The sequence below is a fragment of the Gallinula chloropus genome (genome assembly GCF_964237585.1).
Source record: "Gallinula chloropus genome assembly, chromosome: 3".
Lineage (NCBI taxonomy): Eukaryota > Metazoa > Chordata > Aves > Gruiformes > Rallidae > Gallinula > Gallinula chloropus.
The window spans coordinates 89,218,560-89,241,830 of NC_140087.1; the positions used below are offsets into that span (position 1 = coordinate 89,218,560).

The 23,271-nt window shown below is 36.6% G+C and overlaps 1 protein-coding gene across 6 annotated transcripts in view; it reads right to left on the minus strand.

Annotated features, from left to right (window-relative positions):
- The window catches only part of MYO6 (myosin VI), a gene marked incomplete at its 5' end in the record, with an annotated part of 78,157 nt that overhangs the window by 22,429 nt on the left and 32,457 nt on the right, over positions 1–23,271 (minus strand). For all 6 annotated transcript variants that reach the window (XM_084261631.1, XM_084261630.1, XM_084261629.1 and 3 more), the window contains 11 exons: positions 195–324; positions 1,220–1,297; positions 1,427–1,557; positions 4,017–4,110; positions 5,708–5,746; positions 9,297–9,470; positions 11,327–11,422; positions 12,646–12,773; positions 14,926–14,998; positions 15,461–15,552; positions 16,261–16,418. In XM_084261631.1, the coding sequence (XP_084117757.1) occupies positions 195–324; positions 1,220–1,297; positions 1,427–1,557; positions 4,017–4,110; positions 5,708–5,746; positions 9,297–9,470; positions 11,327–11,422; positions 12,646–12,773; positions 14,926–14,998; positions 15,461–15,552; positions 16,261–16,418 (1,193 nt within the window). The remainder of the gene's footprint in view (positions 1–194; positions 325–1,219; positions 1,298–1,426; positions 1,558–4,016; positions 4,111–5,707; positions 5,747–9,296; positions 9,471–11,326; positions 11,423–12,645; positions 12,774–14,925; positions 14,999–15,460; positions 15,553–16,260; positions 16,419–23,271) is intronic.

The window sequence follows — 23,271 nt, forward strand, 5'->3', positions numbered from 1 at the left end:
TTTAAAACAGTAGTTGTAAGTCCCCGTGTAAGTATCTAACATAAAGCATAAAAAAACTCTCCAACCTTGAAAACATAACTTTATTATGTAACCATCTGCTATACCTGTCCTTAGCCATGTTTCAAGGTGATAGCTGCTTTGCTTTGCTACATTTCCAGCAAACATTTAGATTTACTAAAACAGGAAATACATACATTTAATCACGGAGAGGGAACACCACTGAACTTTTTTCCAACGACTGCAGATAAGCCAGCGATTCACTCGTTTAACTAGCTCTGCTAAGTGATCTGGATCAGACTTCATTATCTGATCAAATTCTGCAAACTAAATAAATAAAAAAAAAGAGTTTTACAAATTAGGAGAAAAGAGTGTGCTAAACATTATTCAATAGCATGCTGAGATAAAAAAAGGTATTTTTAATGTAAACCGTAGGTCATCATCATATTGGCTTTAAACTAATTCAAGTGAGCAGGTATGCCCGCATCACTTCATTTATTAATGATAACAGAAACTACTACTGAGGCTTTTTGTTTATTTGCTTAATTTGTGTGCAACACTTCACATTTTGAATAATCCATTTATTGATTGCTAACAGTATTTATTGACAAAGTTTTTAAGAATTGATTTATCTCTACATCCTGAACACTTAATTCTGGACTTCCACAACTTCAGGACACCTCTCATTCTGAAGCTCTGAAACCACTACTCAATTTTAAACCTTGGTATAAGAGTCCAAGGAAAGGAAACTTTTCCTGAAAGTACTGTAGTTCTGCTTTTCGGTAATTATGACAGTATGAACATTCTTCTGAACTACACTAATTTTCATTTCTGATCACAACAGCTTACTACTCATCTCCTTTCTCTGCACAGCCACAGTAAAACTCAGAATCACAGAGATTTCAGCTCTAATTAGATTTTACTAGAAAATATTTTTCCTTTGCTTGCTCTTTTTAATAGTCAGCAAAAGTCTTAAGTGACTGGTAGAACACTTGGGAATAAAACACTGCAATACAGCAGCATAAGCAACAAGACTATGAAACCAATCATGCCAGTACTTATAAATATTTTTTTCATAGAAGATTAACAGTATTTACAATAAACCCTGGGAAACCTTATTTAAGCTGACCATGCTTCTAGCAATGTTTAGAACTATGTCACATTCCCTTCCAATGAAAATTATTCTAAGATTCACATTCATTAACTCCAAGAGAAACATTACCTTGCCAGGTCTAAAAAACACCTTGGTTAACCCAAATTTGTAATCATTTTCATTCAGTCCGAGGGCTTTAAATAGTGCCTGAAACACAGAAAACATGTAAAATTATATTCTGCCTCCTTCAAAAAAGCCCATAAAACGTTCAAAACAGACACAAACATACCCCAAATACATTTTCTGTCCTGGATGTAAGATTAATTTCTTTCTCACCTTGCAAAAAAGGCGAGGATCCAATCGAGCCAATTTTTCAGGCAAGTATTTCTTGTACATATTATATAGCTCATGAAATGAAGCTCGTGAAGGGAAACCACCTTGCATTAAATCCAGAACAGACACCATTCCTAGATTCATAGAAACATACACATAGAAGTTGGCATCAGTAAAAGAAAATGCAAATGGAACAATGTTTTTTATGACAACCAGTAGTTTAGGACATAAGCCTCAAAGACATTGTTCAGACTAAAGCACAAAGTTCGGCTGGGACTTGATCCAGCCTCTGGTATTTCTGGATCATGTGATCATTCACGAAAAGGTAATACTGAACAGATGAGAAGAACCCAAACAGTTTTCTCCCTATCTGAGAGGTACATAACAGCCAATTGTGCAGATGATTACTTTTCTATTATTTCTTCTAAATATTTTTTTCTTTTTATCAGACTTGATTTCTGGCCTGGTAAAACATTTTTAAAGGAAAAAATCCCAAACAAAACACCCAAACAACAAACAAACAAAGCCCAGAAGACTTTTACTTCCGTAACATTTATATCTGTGAGATGTTCTGCAAATACTTACCATGCCAAATACGTACACAGTGCTAGAACATTTAGTTGACTTGCAGTATTACATATCAGGTACCAGTATTTAATGTCCCAAATACTGTTACTAAACTTTGGTTGCAAGTAGGACATCACTAAAGCGCAGACCATGTCAGGTTTTGCCCGCTGCTTTGCGTAAGAAATTACATGCAAAATCTGTAGATAGGCTTAAGTTAGCCCTCAACCTCAACTTGGTTGCTGTATTTAAACTTAATCCTTTGCATATTTTTTCAATGTAAATTTGATTTGTTTACTCTTCCTTTTTCAGAAAAGATTTCAGGGCATTACATCTTGCTCTTTTCGTATTGTTGTAACTTTGTTTTACTAGCTTAAGCTTAATTTATTGTTGCTGAAGTAAGTTCATGTGGAAAACTGAGCTTGTCAGGCTACTGTAAAACACTGCAGTTGTTGTGGGGGGAGTTAATTTGTTCTTTTTTTCCTCTCTGACATGCCAAGTGTATTTAACCTAGAGAAACCTACTAATAAAGATGTTAATGGAATTCTAATTGCTGGAAGTTGTTAAGCTTTAGTGACAAGGACTTGGCAAAATATCAGCTGCAGAACCTGCAAGCATCTTGACTTCAAAAGGAGAAACATTAAGCACAAGCTACTGATAGTGCACAAATACAGGAAAAGGTTTTTAAAAAAAAGCACTTTGATGAACAAACACCCTATGAAGAACAATACTAGCACTCTACAGTTCCTTCTGCTGTTCAGTGGGGCATGGGCAAAACCGATAATATTCTTTAAAATAAAGCTGTAACACTGGAAAGTGCCTAGCATTTCAAAATGAAGAAAATGAGCATTGCCATCTGTAGTCAGCAAAGCAATAGCAACAAATATGCTGAAGTTCTTTGTTGGAAGTTTGGCTCCAAATCGAATTAACGGGGGTATAAAGACATTTTGAAAAAGTAAAAGAAGATGATTCAGCTCTATCACGGTATCCATACAATCAAAGAAAGCAGGTGTGTTTTAATTATTAGATACCTCAGCTAACACTGACTGCCTCTAAATGCACACAGGTGTTTCCAACACTACCCCTCTACTCCATTTTTTTTGAGACCCCACCTGGAATACTGCATCCATCTCTGGGAAACCCAACATACAAAGGACATGGAACTGGTGGAGTGAGTTCAGAGGAGGCAGGCTGATAGAGTTGGCCTTGTTCAGCCTGAAAAGAGAAGGCTCCAGGGAAAACTTATAGTAGCCTTCCAGTACCTGAAGGACCTACGAGAGATCTGGAGAGGAAGTGTTTACAAAGGCATGGAGTGATAACTAATGGCTGTAAACTGAAAGGGGGTACATTTAGATTCAAATATAAGGAAGAAATTCTTCCCTGTGAGGGTGGTAAGGCACTGGCACAGGTTGCCCAGAGAAGCTGTGGCTGCCCCCTCACTGGCAGTGTTCAAGGCCAGGTTGGATGGGGCTTTGGGGAATCTAGTCTAAGGGAGGGAGTCCCTGCCCATGGCAGGGTGGGTTGGAACTAGCTGAGCTTTGAGGTCCCTTCCAACCCAAACCATTCTACCATTTATGATTCAAGTGACAATTTAAAGAAATTCTGTTGTTCTGAACTGTTGCCCTATTGACACTGTGGGCAACACAAAGAGATGGGATTCATCTCCAGAGCAGGAAATCTACGTTCATGTACCAATATATGGCTACATGGGGTCTTACACACGCACCTGGTGCCTGAACTCGCATTGTCATCAATGGAAAAAAAAAGTCCATGGAAATTACACCAGCTCTTGTAAAGAGGAGAGCCTACAGCTGTTCAGATGATTTACTTCTAGGGTTCTACTGACTAAAATAAGAGCTAAGTTGCTAAGACTCTAAATAACTGTTCATAAGGCATAAATAAACTACCTTCTAGAAAGCAACAGTTCAAGCAAGGAAATACTGCTTTCATCTGACATATTTCAAATTTAGGTCAATCTTTAATGCCCAAAGTAATAAATAGAGGGAAAAATACCCGAGGCGTACATTACCTGAGCACTGAAGCTGAGAGAGGATTTGTCCTCCTTCAAAATGGTGATTTGTCATCTTTAAATTAGGTTTGATACAGCGAATAAAGCTAGAGCCCTATGACCAAAACAAGTAGTTAGCAGAATCTACACATCTTAAAGCTCCTGAAATAACAGTCATTGAAGAATTATGGGTGGGGGGAAAAGATACAAAATAATAATATTCTAATAATGAAATACTCATATATATGGCATACTCATATATCAGTTTTTGGTCTTGATGTAAATGATCTCAATGCTCAAGCTATTAGCTGGATCCTCAACTTTTGATTTTTCACTCACTGTTTTTCTTAACATTAGTAAAATGTAATTATGACTTAACAGTCTAGCTTCTACTACCCTCATTATCTTCTACAGTCACATCATCTAAATGCCTCAATCCTCCAGAATTCACATCAGTGAACATGCTACCAGCCTCCTGACACTGGATTCATGCCAGATGAACTTGACCTTTCTTTCTTCTAACTTTACTTTTTAATAGTTTCTTTTGGCTCATGGCATCAGTATCCTTTCCCCCATGTTGTTCCTGTCTGCTCCTCCTTATCACAATGTGTGCTTTCTCTACAATTTTGAGCACCACTTTCTCTGATCATTTCACATTCATTAAGGATGACGTTTTTGCAACATCATCCAATTATTCACATTTTCCTGTAACGGGTGGCTGCTAATGATAACCTACCTAATATGCCAACAGAAAATTGGGACCGAGAAAACTAGCTGAAGAACTGGCTGAGCGTCAACTTCAGCTGGTGAGAAATTGTGCTGTGCATCACTTGTTTTATGTATTCTTTTATCATTTTCATTATTATTATTGTTAGTATTCTCTTCCTTTCCCATCCTATTAAACTCTTTATCTCAACCCAAAAGTTTTTTGTGGGATTTTTTTTCTTTCCTTTTTGATTCTCTCTCCTATCCCACTGAAGGGGAGAGGGGGCAAGCAGTGGGTGACCAGCTGTGTGGTTGTTTTAGTGACTAGCCAGGATAAACCATGACACCAAGGTAGTTCTATTTTTACAACACATCCTCCATCACGGGTTAGCTAAACTCAGAGTACAGCAAGCCTGGCCTCATACTTTTTCTCTGGATTGGTCTTGTTTACAAAATGATAGAAAGGATGACCCTGCAAACCTGACAGCATCACCTCTGTGCCTGGGAAGATCATGGAAGAGATCCTCAGCTGTGCCGAGGCACATGCAGGACAGGGAGATGATTCAAGACAGCCAGCCTGGCTTCACTAAGAGCATGTCCTGCCTGACCAATGAAGTGGCCTTCTATAATGGACTACAACAGTGGACAAAGGAAGAGCTACAGATGTCAACTATCTGGACTTCTATAAGAACAGAACTGAGTATTACATCATCATCTGCCTTACTTCTAAATAACAGCTCTACATCTTCTGAAAATTAGTCATCAATAATAACAGCCACTGAATAAGAGGAAGTGACAAAACAAGAGTTTGCAGCCTGGACAGATTACTCAAACTGTGCAACTTCCATTCCCCAATATTTTTAAAGGTAAGTAGGGCTTTTTAACTCAATAATCACCTGCAGAGCAAGGTGGTTCAGAAGTGCCACGTAACTGCAAACTCCAAAGCAATTAAGTTAATTGGTTATGACTTACGTCAGAAAATTACAACACCGCATCTGTATACTTACAGTACTGTGAAGCTTCTCCAGAAGCAAATTTAACTGAGTCTGTAAAGGAAAACAGGTATTTCAAGAGTCTTACCATGACAACTACAAAAATATACACACAGAATAGTGACATAGCATTACTGCATGCATGTTCATTGTTAGTAAATCAGGCAGAACTGATAAATCAAATGTTCACAAATTTTAACAGACAAAAATCATGCAACGCTGCACAAACGGTCCTGAGGAAACTGTGTTTAATTATGCAACAATACTGTATGAACTAGTTACTTACTACAGCATAGTTATAAATAAAATTGGGGAAATTACAGGAAATAATGGCTATGTAATAAAATTAGAAAGAAAATGAGACTGGTCTGCAATAATTTTCAAAAATAGACTGAAAATGTATCTATAATAGGTATGTGATGAAAAAATACCACAGTCATGATTTTTTGGGATCAAGACTACAGGATCACCAGAGGCTTAAGGCTGTCAAGGAAAATGAGATGCAGTTGCTACTGAATGTAATTGGTAGGGACTTAAAAATAATCCATAATCACATCAGGAAAACAGCAATACTTTTACTTTACAAATGTGTCTGGTTTACCACATAGATTACTGCTGTGCCAGCCTTTCTAGTTTACTAGCACGCATTAAGTACATAGATTGAAAGTAAAAGATACAAAATTCTGTATGTCCTAACATATCCCTCATTTTCTGTAGAGGAACTAAAATTGAAAGGATCTGACATTAGATGTTCGTGTTTGTTTTTTTTTCCAAACCAAATCTTTCAGTTACCTTGAATCCAAGAAACCAGATTTGTATGGGCAATATGCATAACTGTCCTGGGTTCAGCAGGGATAGAGTTAGCTTTCTTTCTAATAGCTAGGGTAGTGCTGTGGTTGGGTTGTTGGGCTGGGGCTAAAACACAGCAATCACCTACAACTGCCAGTTCTACTTCCAGTGGATAAAACTGATTGGGGTTTCTTTAGGGTGGGTTTGTTGGTTTTTTAAAAATTTATCATGGATGTGGTTAGAAAAGAGAGAAGGAATGTCACAAGGGCCATGACAAACACTAATAACCACCTGCTCAGTTCTCACTTACACAGACTCTTTATACATACTTGAATGTAAGCTTTATATTTAAGTTAGAAATGCTTAATTTCAGAGGGGACATCCTAATTTTCATCAGCAAAATATGTTTCTGCTAGAGGAAAAATACCCCTTCCTTATACTCTGTGATTTGACAAGAAATAAGCCAGAGTCATTCTCAGGTAAATTTAATTAATGACACAATCACATGAATATAGCACATTGAATTATGATTGTTTAATCCGTCATTACCATATTAAGCTAAAATTATGCTGAAGATTCTTGAGTAGATCTGATGAACTAATTTATCATTATTTCCTCAACTTGTTTATGTAAATGAATTTTAATCAGTTATAAGGAAGGGATGTGAGAAGTACCTGCAACATCATCTAATAATTCACATAATTAGAAGAATTCGAGACTGACTTACATACTGACACATTAAGAATTCTTATTCTTAAGGAGATGAAATTTCTACTAAGGTAATAGAATTTATTTTGATGTCATCTGAAGTGAAATTTTCAAGGCTATTAGTGTTCATCATCAGCAGATGTTGTTTCTGGGAAGGTAACACTAGATGAATTACTGGAAGTAACACATACATTCAAAATGCCATGAAATCTGAAAACACTGAAAGAATTACAGATCGATGGGCCAGATCCAAAGAGGATTAAGGTCATGTTCTAGGTGCAGAGATGAACACCAAAGTCCAAAAGGCAATCCAAAATGTTCCTTGCACAACTGCTGTTTAACTTCAAAAATACTTCTCTTTCTACTTCATCCCTCCTTGGACAATGGTATTGTTCACATGTCCACATCAACTGGATGTGGGGTGCTAAATCCAAGAGGATTTGAGAACCCAGATGGACAAAACTGCAAATTATTTCAAAGACCCCACAGTTGGTTTCATTTTGAAAATGCAGTTTTTAAAAAAAATATGGATCCCAGCATTACCTACAACAGAGTAATAGTTGCAGAGCTTGCTCAGGAGATGACTTATCTGTATGTAATCCCATTTTTTCAGTCTGCCTTCTCATGCATTTTGTATTAAACCAGTTGCTACAGTTTTATTCTACAACTACTAAATAATAAGGAGGAGGAAATTATTGTCAGAGCAAAACTCAAGAGAGAAGGCTGCCCAATTCCCAGTTAAAAACCAAAGCCACTCCCTTACAAGTCAGGCTCTGTCTCCTACTCTTCCTGGCCCCATCAAAATTTAATTTCTGGCTATACAATTGATCTCCAGATGGGTATAAGGAAAACCCCCTATGCCAGACTGATCAGCAACATGGCACTAAAGGAAATATAGCAGACCTGAAACAGTGAATACACTATAGACCTGCAGCAGAATATTATTGCTATACAGAAAGCAAGTGCTGCTAGCATATCATTCCCGTCCTACATTCCCTGCAATTTTAGCAAACAGTTCTAAACACTAACCACAGGATACGATTATGCAAGAGGGAATTTCTCTTGCAGTCCTCATTCAGCACTTAACTTTTACTTGGAGCAGAAAGGCAGAAATACTCTTCTGCTATTGGCACCATCCCACTCCACAAGAAGGTTTCTGGATTGTCTAAGACACCCACTATCCCCAAGGAATGAGTAGAGTCTACCTAGGAATGTGATATGGGCTTTTAGGTGCCCTAAGTAAGGGAGCATACCAGAAGTTGCTTGACTTGGAGGCATACAAATCCTTCATTGGATCTGGCCCAGATGCATTGAGAAGAGCTCTTGCTGAAATTGCAGCAGCTCTACCAACAGTAAATCCATGAGATTAAAAATTTTACCTGCAGCCCACGGTTGTGCCTGCTTTTCATCTCTTAATCCCCCTATAGTTTTCTGTCTAGCCATCCTGAGCTGGAATAGTCCAGCTAAAATAAAACTGCTGAATGAGAAAAGGATGCAGAAAACATTTGGAGAAGACAAGGTTTGAAGGTCAGCTTTACAGCAAGCAGAAGAAAGGAGAAAATGAGGAGAAGCATCAGATTCAAGTTTTGAGAAAGGAAACATTCAGCACAATGAACATCTTTCTGTGAAAGCTGTGACTATCTTTATATTTTAGAAGAGGAGAAACAGCGGTTAGGTTAGGTATTGAATTTTGAAAATGGCAAACTCTAGCCAATTGATCTATCTTCTAGAATGTACAATTAAAGTAGGATAGAAGAAAACCTTTTGTCACATTTAGAACCCCTCAAAGTCTACAGAATCCAAATTTAGATCCCAAGACTTTAACTCTTTGAATAAAGACTTCCATGTGACTTTGTGAAATTCTGACTTAAAAATTACTGTATAATCCCCATAAGAACTACTATCAAACATATTTGTCACAGAAACCTAGAGCGCATAGCTTGAATATACTGGTTTCTCATAATTCAATAGAAAAAAAATGTCTATTTAACAAAATTTTCATTGTATGAACCTCAAGTTACCACTAGTTGTCCCAAACACAGATTCTAGTATTTCAGGTAAAAGTGGCATGTATTACGAGACTAGATTCTTTGCTGTATTATATTACCTTGAATTTGTTTCCCACACTGATGAAACTCAGTTTCCCAGCTTTCTGTTTGGAATCCTTGTTATTGTTCGTGTTAGATTCAAATAGCTGTCGAACAAACTTGTCCTTGGATTCACATATAAGAGATTCAAGGGACATGTGCAAAGCATCATTGTTTTTCTCCACAAATTGCATCTGAAAAGACAACCCAAGAAATAATAGCACATTTGCTTCACTGACTCAGTTTCTAGAGTCTTAAACAAAATTTAAAAAAACAAAGCTATATACTTAATCAAAAAACAGGAAGAATATGGGGAGTTGGAAACATGAAACCCAAGGTAAAGTTTAGTGCCTTTTAAGATATCAGCTGTGATTTGTTTCCCTTTCTAGCACTTGGCACATCATCAGCTGGGAGTTTTGAGAAGCTTAATTCTTCACGGCTTGTAATGTCACATAAGATTTCTTGTGAAATGGGAATTAACATGCACACTTTAATTGGTGCATCTACAGAGTTTGGCACAAATAGTTATGTTAGTAGTACCATGACTATTTAAGAATAGCTGATTCCTACAAACCTTACCTCTCTGGTTTATTTAAACTTTTAGAAGTTAAGAACAATACATACACTGAGATTCAGAGATTAAGACGCTAATATCCAATTTTATTCTCATAACATTCTCTACAGCTTTTGGTGTAACAGTAACTTTGATATTTATGAAAAGAAGAGGCCAAAACTAATTGAAAGAAAATATTGATTTGCCAGATATCCCATAAAAGGCTTGAATGGTAATGAGAATCAAAGGGCAAATGCAGTTCTTCAAAACTCCCTTGGAGTATGAAAACACAAGAACAGAATATGAATGCAGCCCAAAGAGTGTCCTCATCATAAATGATTGTGAGAACTGCCGCAAGTGCAATGAGAAAGAGAAACAAATAACAGGTGAGGTACAAGGCAGCTACACACCAAATGTTTTAAGGCCCAAGCTAAGTAAGACCCTCTGATGGTAAATTAAGTCAAGCATATTAGCATAGGTTCTGGCCCAATGCCACCTCTTATCTGATTAGCTCCGACAGCAGAGCTTATGTACTCATACCTAGCTCCTCTGTTCCTGAAGACTCTCTTAAGATATCATGTTAAGGAACACAGCTAATCATGGAGCAGTTGGAACAAATGTAGTCCAATTTTATTATTTTTACTCACTGAGTGACCTCAAAAATCAGGCAAGTAACATACAGAGTTCAATTTTCATATTTGTAAAATTACCTTCAAAAAGACCACAACAATCATTATCATTCTTGGAGTATTTTGAAGTATATAAGAACAAGCTCTTGAAGTATACATTTTTAATGGCAAAAAAACACCTTTGGAGGTAGCTTCCCTCTTATACATTGAAGTTACAGACCAGAACAACAAAGCATTATAGTTCTTTTGTTCATCCTAAACCCCATTTAAAAAAAAAAAAAAACCAACAAAGTTTTAGATATTGGCTGCAGATGTTTAAATGTTTTTGTATGACGGATAGTCAAAAAATATAACTATCTGGAATGTATTTTGAGCATAGCCATTTCAGGTATTTCCCATTCCTACATGAACAAGTCTATTGCCAGTAGAAATGGAAAACAAAAAGTAAAAAATGTGATTCTTAAGAAAACATAAGCAGTGATTGCATACAAGGATAAGAGTAAATTTTCAGAAGCATGCTTATGTATAATAATACTTTTATATCACGTAGTGTATCTTCTCAAACCTTTGTTGATGTAAGACTTAAGAGTAGATCATGAATCAATATTTTTAATATTGACACCTTTACCTATAGATTTATATCAAACTCTAAACCAAAATATGTCATCAAAACAGTCCGTAATCTGAGAAGTTAAAAGAAACTGACAAACTTTTCACATGCTCACAAAATTAGTTTCAAAGCTAAGATATATCAACTTATGAATTTTTCTTCAGATGAAAGGAAATTTTGTCGTTTAACCTACATGCACTGATAAATATAAAAGTACTACAAAGCGTAACAAAAATGCTTTTGTGTAAGTGAAATTACCGTCTCGTAGCACACTGCGCCTGCAAAATGTCGGATGATAAAGCCTTCATCATCTCTGATATTTCTGTGAACCGCCAACTTAGACTTCCTAGGAATCTGGAATTAAAAAGTTGAATTACAAAGAAGAATTTCATTGGAAAGTGAGGAAAAGTTTATTCTTAAAACATCACCATGATTCTACAAGTAGCACTAGGTGTTAAAAATCACATTTCCTTCAGTACAGTTGTGATGAGCACTACCATTCCCATTCAAACCAAGATATTCTAAGAACCTATTTCCATCCTCATTCACACCCTCAGATAACCTCACATTGAAAATAAGAGTTACCAGGATTGATAACACCAGCTAGTTCATTTTCTTTTTTGCCTTTGCTCACAATTTCTATACCATTCATTCCACAGCTGAAGAATAGCCTTGTCGTATGAAGAGGATTAGACAGAAGCTTAAAATACATTTATAGATGCTACATTTTAGGAGGCAACCACCCAGTTCATTGTACACGTATCAACAGAAATGTTTCACCGTAAAGCAATCCAGTTAAGTCAGATTAAGTGGAACCTCAAGGAACAGGAAATAGATGACAATATTATGTGGCTCCCTTTGCTTGCATTTTTTGGCGGGGAACTAATCCTTCCTCCCCCTCACCCAACAGAAGTTGTAGAATGGTAGAACGATTTGGGTTGGAAGGGACATTTAAAAGTCATCTAGTCCAACCCCCCTGCCACGGGCCAGGCTGCCCAAAGTCCCATCCAATCTGGCATTTAACACTTCCAGGGAGGGGACATCTACCACCTCCCTTGGGCAACCTGTTCCAGTATTTAACTCATTGCCATAAATTGCATTAATCTTTCACAGACTGCTGCATGTTAAAGAATTAACAACAACAAAAAGGTTTTCCTTGTGTGTTCCCTATTTTCATCTCTGAAGTGCTAGCTGAACATGCTATGTAAGTCAGATATTCTCCAAAGCAAGCAATTTTTTGAAAGGAACAACAAAATAGCTCATCTGATACAAAATAATCTGAATTAATATGTGTTTTTATTTCCTTTTCATGCATTACACGTTAACAAACTTCAAATGTAAGTGAAGAATATGGCATTAGCTTCAGCAGGATATTAGAATTGCCAGAAGACTTAAGCCTTCATTGAACTTTTCAAGAAACCTAATAACCAAACTCATTCTTAACAAAAGATTATGGATTGTGCAGACTGGTGTGGTATGAGATTTCTTAGGAAAGGTTTTCATTAAATTGAAGTGTTACTATCAACTGTTCCAAGAACTCTTTATTAAAACAAGACAGACAGCAAAAATAAACCTACAGAGAGCCTGAAATGGTCCTTGTGTTTTTGGTGCACAACTGAAGTAAAATGTTGGTCGCTTGGTTGGGGAAGACGATTTTCTTCATCCAAAATATCCAGTACACCTACTAATTTTGCTTCAATCAAATCTGTTAATAAAATAAAATATTTTTACAAAAGTTGAATATATAGTCTCATATCAGAATTGAGCATTACAAGTTTAAAATGTTACTGATCTCATTCTCTACAGTTGTATTTGAGAAAGCTATTAGCACAAAATACAAAAAGCTACTGCAAATTAATTTTACAGATCTGAATTGTTGATTTAATTGATATCCTATACATAGCAAGTTCTAACTCTTACAGGAGGAACAGAGTAAAAGGTCAGGCATGGATTGCTCGATTTTTACTCTGTCTCTCAGTTGAATTTAGTCATCTCACTCCCAAAAGATGCCTAAAAGTTTCATAGGTCTTTATGGGATAATTGCTTATATTGTTGGGTTGGGCTTTTTTAAGCTTTTCATCCATGTTTCACATCAAAACTAAAAGCAAGAAAAGGGGCATACTTCCATTCACAACAGGATCCAGAGAGAAAAATGAAATGCATTTAAGAAAGGCAAATCAGACTTGAGCATACAGTGCATTGCCTTGCCCTTTCATATACATACACAAAAGCCTTTGACACAGAAATTCACACTCTAGAAACTACTAAACACAAGACTTTTGCAGCTTTTAAAACTTTCTTGCATTATCTACAAAACTGTTCCTGTTCAAAGAATTTTTACTACCTACTTTGTTTCCTCTGGCGAGGAAGTAGTAACTAATGTTTGTCCTGCAGCAATGCCTATGAACTCTTACAGACTGTAAACAGTATAAGCCTATGGGTAAAGCACAAAGTCAGCCCCAATCCAAAGAATTTATGCTCATAAAATCTGAATAAGCTAATTTAGCTACAGAGATGACTACCATTCCATCAAAACATTCTAACATACTGATGACTGTTTCTAATATTCTTCCACAATGTTAAAAAATTGTCCATGTCAACCTAATATCCCCTGCTGGGACAGTTAATATTTCTACAAGTTCATTAATGTCACTAGCCTGATCCTGCACTTTATAAAAATATATATTTTATATATATATTTTATATATATATATATATTTATTTTAACAGGAACCAACATTATTTTTCTCACCCTCTTTAAAAGGCACTAAAAAATCCTTTTCCCCTGACTATGCAAGAACAGAAAAAGGCATACATGCTGGGGTTTAACTGAGCTATAATTTTATTAACTTATCTAAGAATAACTCATAGAGTGAAGAAACGTTTTAAATCTGTGGTGCAGCATCATACATAGTGGTTGGAGTATGAAAAAACATCATGACTGCGGGACTGCTACTTCTTTTCTTGGGTGAACTGCCCAAACCTAGGAGGGTTCCTTCCTTCCAGGCAGCAAGAGGTAGCAACTTGACAATCTCCACCACCTGACCCATTTTCCCACTGTGAATCAGACAAAAGACCTTTTCTTCCAAGAGGCACCAGGGAATCCCTTTTGATCCTGAGACCTGTTTCAAAAAACACATTTATAGGGGAGGAAGCAATCCTTTTTATAGAAACACTGTGCTGGTTTTGACTGGGATAGTTAATTTTCTTCACAGCAACTAGTGTGGTGCTGTGTTTTGGGTTTGTGCTGTAAACAGTGCTGATAACACAGGGATGTTTTCGTTATTGCTGAGAAGTGTTTTCACAGAGCCAAGGCCTTTTCTGCTCCTCACCTCACCCCACCAGTGAGGAGGCTGGGGTTACACAAGTACTTGGGAGGGCACATGGAACAGAAACAACCCTCCAAAACCCCCACAAAGCAAAACAAAAAAACTCACAAAAAAACAGTAACATCATTATGATCTAAAACCTGTGGTATATCATTTTGTGGAAGTCTAAATGCAGCATTAACATCTACAGCCTGGTGCCTACAGTTTATTTTGTTTCTTTGCTCATTGGCTTAAGTTGGGGGAATGGGATGGGATTTTTTTAAGTCATTGAATTCAACCTCACACTCTTCTTCACTTATCCTATTTAGGTATTCTAATCTGTTTTCTAGGAAAATATGCAAGAATTTCACAAGCCCCAGCTGCAGTTATTACACATTGGAAAACACAGCCCTATTACCAACCAGAACAAAGTTGCAATAGTCATTAAAAGCATCAAATTGCAAGTGCTATGTGCATGTTTCACATCTTCTGTTTGACGCTCTTCTCCATCACTCTAACGAATAGCTTGACATTCCAAGAAGTACATACCTATACAGTCCTGATTATCCACATAGTGCACTTCATTAACCCCCAGGCCTTCTTTTTGGTAGAGTTCTTGTTCCTTAAAGGAAAAAAAAAAAAAAAGTACTTGAAAAGAGAAAACACCACTCATTGTATATCTTCTTATGCAACTACAATGTAGGGGTTTTGTTAAATAAACATTGATACATTTAAACATATTTAAATACAGTATGAATCAACAGACATTTTAGAATTTCCTTCCACAGCTTAGCATTAGTAATATGCCAACTTCATTTCTTAATGATAGGTTCACACAATTAGATAGTCCCATATTGAGCGGTATCTGGATGCCTCATTTTAATGAGTGGCAAAAAAGAACAAGAAAAAAAGACTGTTTTTTCAAAAGCCTTATTCTTTTCCAGCACAACCAGATGTCACACAGTAGGAAAACAATTTGTCAACTGATTTCTTTTAACCTAAGTAGAATTTGAATCTTATGGAAAACAGTGTTTAAGTATCTTTTTAAGTAAAAAAAAAAAAAAAATCCTGAAATATAACATACCTCTTTCAGAATCCTTTCATTAAAAAACTGTTGCAGTTTTTCGTTACAGTAGTTGATACAGAATTGCTCAAAACTGTTATGTTCAAAGTATTCTGAAAAACAGAAGTTAAACTTCTATAATAAACCAGTGTTCCAAGAATTTAAATCAAATATAACTAAGTTATATAGTGCTAATATATAAAGATATGTTCAGATCCATATCTGTTCCTTTCAGTAAAATAAAAGCTCTAACAGATACTCAAATTGCATATAACACAGATATAAAAATACTGTGGTAGATCATATTTCTAAGACAAAAAATAGTTTTATCTGGCAGCAAACCAAAGTAAGATGCTACCACACAGTGAAACTGTACCAATCCATCCTCATGCATCCATGGCCTGTCAGTATGCAGTGAACTTCTCAGGACTGAATGGAAAACTGCATGCACATGCAACAGCCTTCCTAGTTTTACTGGGTGGCCACACCAAGATTCCATTCTACATTTTTCACCCTTCAAAAGCTGTGTCTCATATAGAAACTACAGGTATCTAAAACTATTACAAAGTGTCTAGCTTCACACTAATGCTTGTTAGTGTTGTTAAGACATCAGGAGAAGCTCTACACGTCCTTGATATTCTTGTATGTCAATAAAACAAGGCTTTATCTGCTCTCTTGCTGCCTTCTTAAGCCCTCATAACCCATTCCACCCACCACTACCAAAAAGAAATCCCTTCCGCTTCCCAACACAGAACTTATAATTGAATCCTTGGTGGTAATAACAGACAATTGGGAAATTAATTTTTTTTAAGTATACTTACCAAAGCCAGCTATGTCTAGAACTCCAATGAAGAAAGAGGAAGTCTCAAATGGAAAACACTGATTGACCCTGTTCACTACATGGTCAAACAGATGACTATACACTGTTTTAGCCAAGGCATCACGAGCATTGTTTGCTTGTTCCACTTTCAAGGGTACCCTAAAAAACCAAAAATACAGGTCTTACTTTTCAGAATTCCTTACTCTGAAATACTGACATTATACCATAAGCTTCAAAAGAGGCTTTCCCATTATTGTAAATCAGGACACAAACCCCCCTGAGCTCCAGGCCCATGTAGGAAACAATCTTGCCAAGTTAGACTAACTATCCTACCAGTAAAAAGTAAGAATAATGTTTCACTATCCTCAGCAAAATTAAGATGCAGATGTTTGCAAGCTTATTAGATAATCAGAAACTAAATTGATAATTGCCAAAGAAAGATATTTAAAATATATGCAAAAAAATTTCCACTCTTATTTATGAGCTGCCTAATTACAGTAAGACCTATAGTTCAGTTTTGCTCTGACATTTTTGTCCTTATGCTTTCACAGAACTAAAACCACGAGGCTGGTTAATGAGTAATAAAAAATTGAAAAAATGGATAGAAAAGCAGTGTGTTCCCATGGTGAAAGTCAGATTCAACCCCAAAATACGGATTCTTTTTAAACACTGTAAGAAGAGGCCTTTTAAGAGACGAAAGTTTGTTCTCCCTCCCTTAAAACCTTATTCTGCATTGTGACTATTTATTACAACTTTATATCTCTGTTTAGCAGTTAAAAAAAAAGGCCCAAGTCACAACTACAAAACCTATGAAACACATGACAAAACTCCATGAATATCAGGTAATATCAGAAAAATATAACTACATTTAGCTATACATATACCTAGGTATTTCCTAAAGTCAGTATGGCAATGACATGCTCAGAATGAATATACTTCAAAACACTTTTAACCACCTCACTTCCTATATAAATACATCCTATGATACTTTTTTTAATAGGTTTCAGATAAGAGCAGCAAAACTAAAAAACAGTTACTCTGTACACAGCTGGGAAAGCACCTGTAGGAGTCTCAAGAATAAGATCATTTATACGGGGATAAAGTTTCAAGGAAGTGTTTAAGAAACTACATGAAAGAAATAAAAATTTAAAAAAAGAACTTATGGCTTTTTTGTATGCTTGGAAACTGCACTTAGATCTTAATCATACTGCTAAATAATTCAAAAGCAAAAGTCACACTAATCTGAACAGAATCAGACTGTCAAAGATCAAAACTCTCCAAAGGATTTCTGCATGTCAATAAAAAAGTGTCAACATACATGGAAAAATATTAAATTCAAAGAAATTTCAGTGGGAAACCCTTTGACCAGACAGTGCCAAATTTCATGCATGAAAGGAAGGCCTGCAATTTAGAACAATATGTGTACACAAAAGCTTTGCACAACACTGTATCATGACATACAGATATATCCAATATTAAGGTAAATAAAAAGAAGGTATTTTTTGGCAGAGAGCCTTTGCTAACCAAACTGATAGAATTTTCATGGAGTAATAAGCAGAAATAACGTCAAGATTTTTATCACACCACTCATCTGTGATGAAGAATACAGGTTGATGGCTCTATGCCAAAAGCTCTTACACTTTTAAATATCTCAATCAATTGGCTTAATAAAATATCACTTGTGCCCATATAGCAGCCTATATTACTTCTCACCATATATCTTGCCTCTCATACCCCTGGACCACCAGCACTACAATAACAATCAGTAATTAACTAAGGACAGATCGTACAGCTAAGGTGGTGGATAACCAGTTGGGGAACTTCTCATATAAGCCAACATTTAGGAAATACCTCTCATCTAACTGTTTGAGTCACTGCTGCAGAACAGCTCTATCGCCCTCTCCAGGTAGTTTTCCATACACAGGAGTACAAGAACTGGCAGGTCACTAAAGGAAAACCCAGTGCTACACAGCTTACCCATACTGCATCATTTCCTTCACTGGGGTTCACAAGCACTAAACTAACTCCTAATTATTGCTTCTGCATTCTTTTCAAGGATGATACTGCTGATGCAGAAACATGAGACTGATGGAGATCACTTTCTATTGTGACTGGTAAGTCAGGGAACCAGAGACTCTGTTCACTAAGGACACCTACAGCTACATTACATTAGATAGTAATTAGCTTTAATACACAATCTTGTCTTCCACTAAGTATCTCCTGACTTATCTTAAGGTAACGAGTGCTGACAGAAATCTTATCTTATAAATAGAAGGAAGGTACCTTTACATTCCATTCTGATACGTTTAAGAGATCAGAATACTAATTCCCACATGTCAGCTGCAAGCCTATTACATAATACAACACACTAAAATCATTTACGCTTTCCATGTATTTTTTAAACATGACAGTCAGCCATACTTTTAGAGCAGGTATTTATAAAATGGCCATGTTCTTAAAAATGGCAGGATTTCTTATTTGTTTATAAGAGGAATTCCACAGACTGCACAAAACCCTACTGTTATTTCAAATTTCATAGTATGCATCAGAAACCTATGGAAAGAAAATGTAACCCTGCCACACATTTTGCACAGCTGAAAAGCACAAAACAACAAAATAATGCTGAAATTGCTCTGAGCCCGCAGGTACAGAAGAGCCCTATTACAGAAATGTTCCTTCTCATGAACTGTCTTTCCCTCACTTTGGCTCCTCCTTCCCTCTGGTCTGCACACTGAGAAAGGAATCTCTTTTCCCCTCATACTTCTTCTATGAACAGAAAAATTGCATTTTCCTTCCTCTGTGTCACCCTCGCTCCCTCTCCTCCACCACTTGGCTTGTAAGGAGAGGGGAGAAATTTTTCCAATTTCTAAGCCATTTGGTAAGGCCACAATAAATAATTAAAAAAATCTACAGAGTCTGAGACCTGGGGGAAAGCACTCTCACAGGCTGGATTTATCCTGCGCATAATTCCATGCAGAACACAAACATTTCCCAGAACAAACAAGCTACACTTAAAATATGTATAATTTGCTCATGGTTGACAACAATTAAGGGAGAGAGAACAGGTGAAGCAACATGCATCAGTCACTGTCATCCAATACAGTTACTGCTTTGCAAATAAAATAGTCTGGATAAAATAACACTACCTAGTGAAATGCCTACTTAATTAAAGAATATAAGCAGCTCATTTGTAATTTGAAGAAAAATTAATGTTTAAAAAAATAGGGAAAAATAATTTTAAAAATTTAAAAATTGAAGGGACTAGATAGACTCCCAATATTTTTCCAACATAGTCTTCAAGACTGCTGACAAAAGATGCATTTTGGTAGAAAATGTACTGCTCCAGAAGAAGCTGGAGCACCTGGAATCACGTCAGTTAAAATTTTCACTCTGTAAAAGTGTTTACACTGTGATGACAGCGTTCTGTTTGGAAGTATTCTTGGAAAGGCAGAAACTGAGTAAGAGAGTAGCACAGTGATTTTACAGTCTACGACATGTACCAGATTTTGAATACTAACAAGATTTCTCTGTGTAAACACACTACATGGATGGCAAAAATACAGGCCAACAAGGTGATCATTATTCTCTTTTTGGGAGACTAACAAGAGCAGAAAAAATGTAGTGCAGCTGTCAAGTCTCCCTAGAAGTCCACTCCACACTAGTATTTAATAAAATTCCCAGAGATAGCATTCAGCATCACCCTCCTACTGTTCCTTGTTGGCTCCATTGTGCCCAGCAGAACAAAGCCTTTGTTATACTCTGAGCACAGTGATTTCAGCAGAGCTATTTATTCACAGTGACCTATTAGGACTCACATGATCTACTCGCACACAAAAGGTTCCTAAGAAAGAGAGAAATGAGTGGCTCTTTGGGTTGCTGGAACAAAATAAAACAATGCACTTGTCAAAACTCTGATATTGATAGCAATCAAATAGTTTCTAAGCTATGCTACCACGGCAAAACCTGGTGGTTATCTAATAAATATCCCAAATAGTAAAATTCACTCTGTCTGTACATGCAGTAAGCTACATAAGAACAAGATATTAGTCTATTTATTAGCCTACGTTTGCTTTTAGCTGCACAAGTTTAGAAAAGGCTAGGGCAAGAGGCTTACTGAATTAATCCTTTGAGATGGTGTAAGGAGTCTGAAATAATTTTTTACCATCTGCAACATAAAACACTGGGGGAAAAATAAGATCTGTTGGCACAAAAACATAGCTCTTTGTGTTTGCAGACTTCTGAAACAGTATACTGCTAACAACGCCCCAGGCTTATCAGGATAAGTATACTGAACAGAAAATCTTTACAGACATAATCCAAAGTGAATTTGAAACTGTAACAAAAATTGTATTTGTTCTTAAGAAACCTTCCTTGACAGGGTCACTTGAGATGTGGTACAAGGGAAGCAGTGTATTACGATTCACTTTTGCTTCAGTCCTTGGTATTTCCCACCAAAGATTCTCCAAAGGAAACTATGCAGGCACGCTTTACCTACCCGCGACACACGCGACAGCCCAAACTAAACTGTTCTCTGGGGCCAAGTCCATAGCTCACTGAGAGCATTTCCAGTGGGGTGCTACCTGACTCCGACTTGGATGCAGTATGTTCAAAACCATTCCACTTCTAGTTAAAACTTTTGCTAAATAGGCGTGAAGAAAGCTAGGGCACTGTTCAAAAAAGACTCTGACAATACTGAACTGGGCAAGCAGGAAATCCTGGTGACAAGGTCAGCAATTTTCACAATGTGAAATAACTGTGAAATTACTTTCACAAATTGAAGATATGACCTGAAAATCCACAAGACTGATTTCAGTAAAGGAAAGTGTATGGTGGCATACTTTGGAGAACATAAAAAATACAAATGCCAAGAAGGAGAATAACCAGGTAAGCAGTGAGTGAACAGAGAAAGATCAGCAGTTATCCTGTGTCACCCCTGCTCATATCAGAATTCTCATACCACCATGTGTTAATATGAGTCCCATCTGTACTGTAGAAGACTGGATTGCCTACTCTAATGTTATCCGTAACACTGATAAAGGTTCTCCTAAATGAATATATCAAAGGTTTTGCTGTCACTTTAGGAATGATCTAGAATAGGGCAAATAGTAAATCCTGGGAAATACTGGACACTGTCCTACCCACATCTCCCTACATGTAAAGGCTGTTGTTACAAAGACAAAAATATCTGTAACTTTCCATTTCAACTGATAAGGCAGCAAGCTGATAGTGATTAAGAGTCTTTAATTTCTAATACATGGGTGTGCATGTGCATGTGTAGAGGATGAATTCATAACCACTTTCCAGAAATGCACTATTGAGACCTAGATCTTGACCTTTTACTTAAAGGCAAAATAATCCTTCCCCAATCATTACTTGGCTTTTGTCACTGCAGTATTACTTTTTTCCACGGTAATTACTATGAAGGTTCAAACTCCTCAACATTCATTCTTTCAAAGTACGGAAATAAACAGACCACCAAGAAGTCCACTTTTTTGCTCAATCTAGAAATATACCTCAAAGATCAGCTAATAATACATTCCTGGAACAACAGCCTATACCCATTCTAAAGTTAAGGCTCCTTAATTCAGAAATGCTTCTCCATTCCCCTAAAAATCATGATGCTTGAATAGCACAGGCTGTCACTGTTTATTATGCTCAAATTTTGGCCAGGAAGATCCGTTTCACCCTGGAGATCAGGAAGCAGACACTGCACAGTATTTCTACCACAGCTACTCTAATTTATCATTATTGGTTGGATTAGAGATCAAGATTACTTCTCCTGCACAGAAAGAGCTCTTGACCACTGGAAACCTTCATTACTCAAATCCATTACATCCCTTGGGGACTAAAAAAGGCAATGCTCTCAAGTGCTCAAAGATCAACTTTTCACCTATAAGTCTGGTACAACCTAAGCATGCATTAACCACCACCTGCCACTTTTACTGGCCACAGTGACTTACCAAGGTCAAATCAACCAGCTGTGACTTTTTTCAGTCCGTAAGTTTATGAAACGTTAACAAATACTTCATAGTATAAACCATAAATAATAATAATAGATTTCAAGAGACATAAAGTATCAAAGATATTATATAAACCACATTAATAGCTAAGTAATTATGAATTTCATATATTAAGGTGCATTTCTGATTCAACAAAACTAAACCAATCTGATTGCCTCCGCAAATCAATATGAAGCACCCGTGCATTATTCCAATGAGCGAAATGAATGTTAATTAGCTTCCTAATTAAAAGACTGATGCATTCAGCTAAACATTGAAGACAACTTTTAACGTGCTCAAAACTGTTTAGCCCAGGTTCTGGAGTTGAAGAAAGCATCACATCAAAACCTGAAAAAAGACAAGGTAGCAAAGCACACAACTTTGAAATCCAAATGTTACAACACAGAATTCAGTGCCTTGCACGCAGCTGAGCTAGCTCCCCTGACAGCTTGCATGCTAGAAGGGCCAATCGCAACAAAAGAAAACTTGTGGGGAAAACTAGAGGGTTTTCTCATAAACAAAAAGACAACTGTAGCAAAATCGATCATTTCCATGAAACTCAGTCTCACAAGAGTTCATGACTTCCATAGTATTGAAATGTTATCATCAGTACTGTGCTTAAGCTCAATCTTTGCAATTATTTATTCTCCATGTGCATATACAAAGAAATTACTATCCTATTTCTGTGCCTAGGAAGTTAACTTTAGAATAGCTTCTTGTTAGAATGTAAGCTAATGAAAAAAAAAAAAGAGATAATGACTCTAATTCATTATTTACTTCAATAACGATGGGTTCTTATTTGTAACAGAAAAACCCACAACTTTCTCTTAAGTTTATCCCGTTCCACTGGGGTTTTTTTGGGTTGTTCTTCTTAATAAATAGTACATTTTCTGGATTACAGTTTTGCAGGGGTGGTCTTGAAGCTGAAGCTTGATTTCCAAAGAACGAGATGTGGCAAATACAGGGACACTGATCACCCAGACACTGAGAACGGGTATACCTCCCTCTAGTTA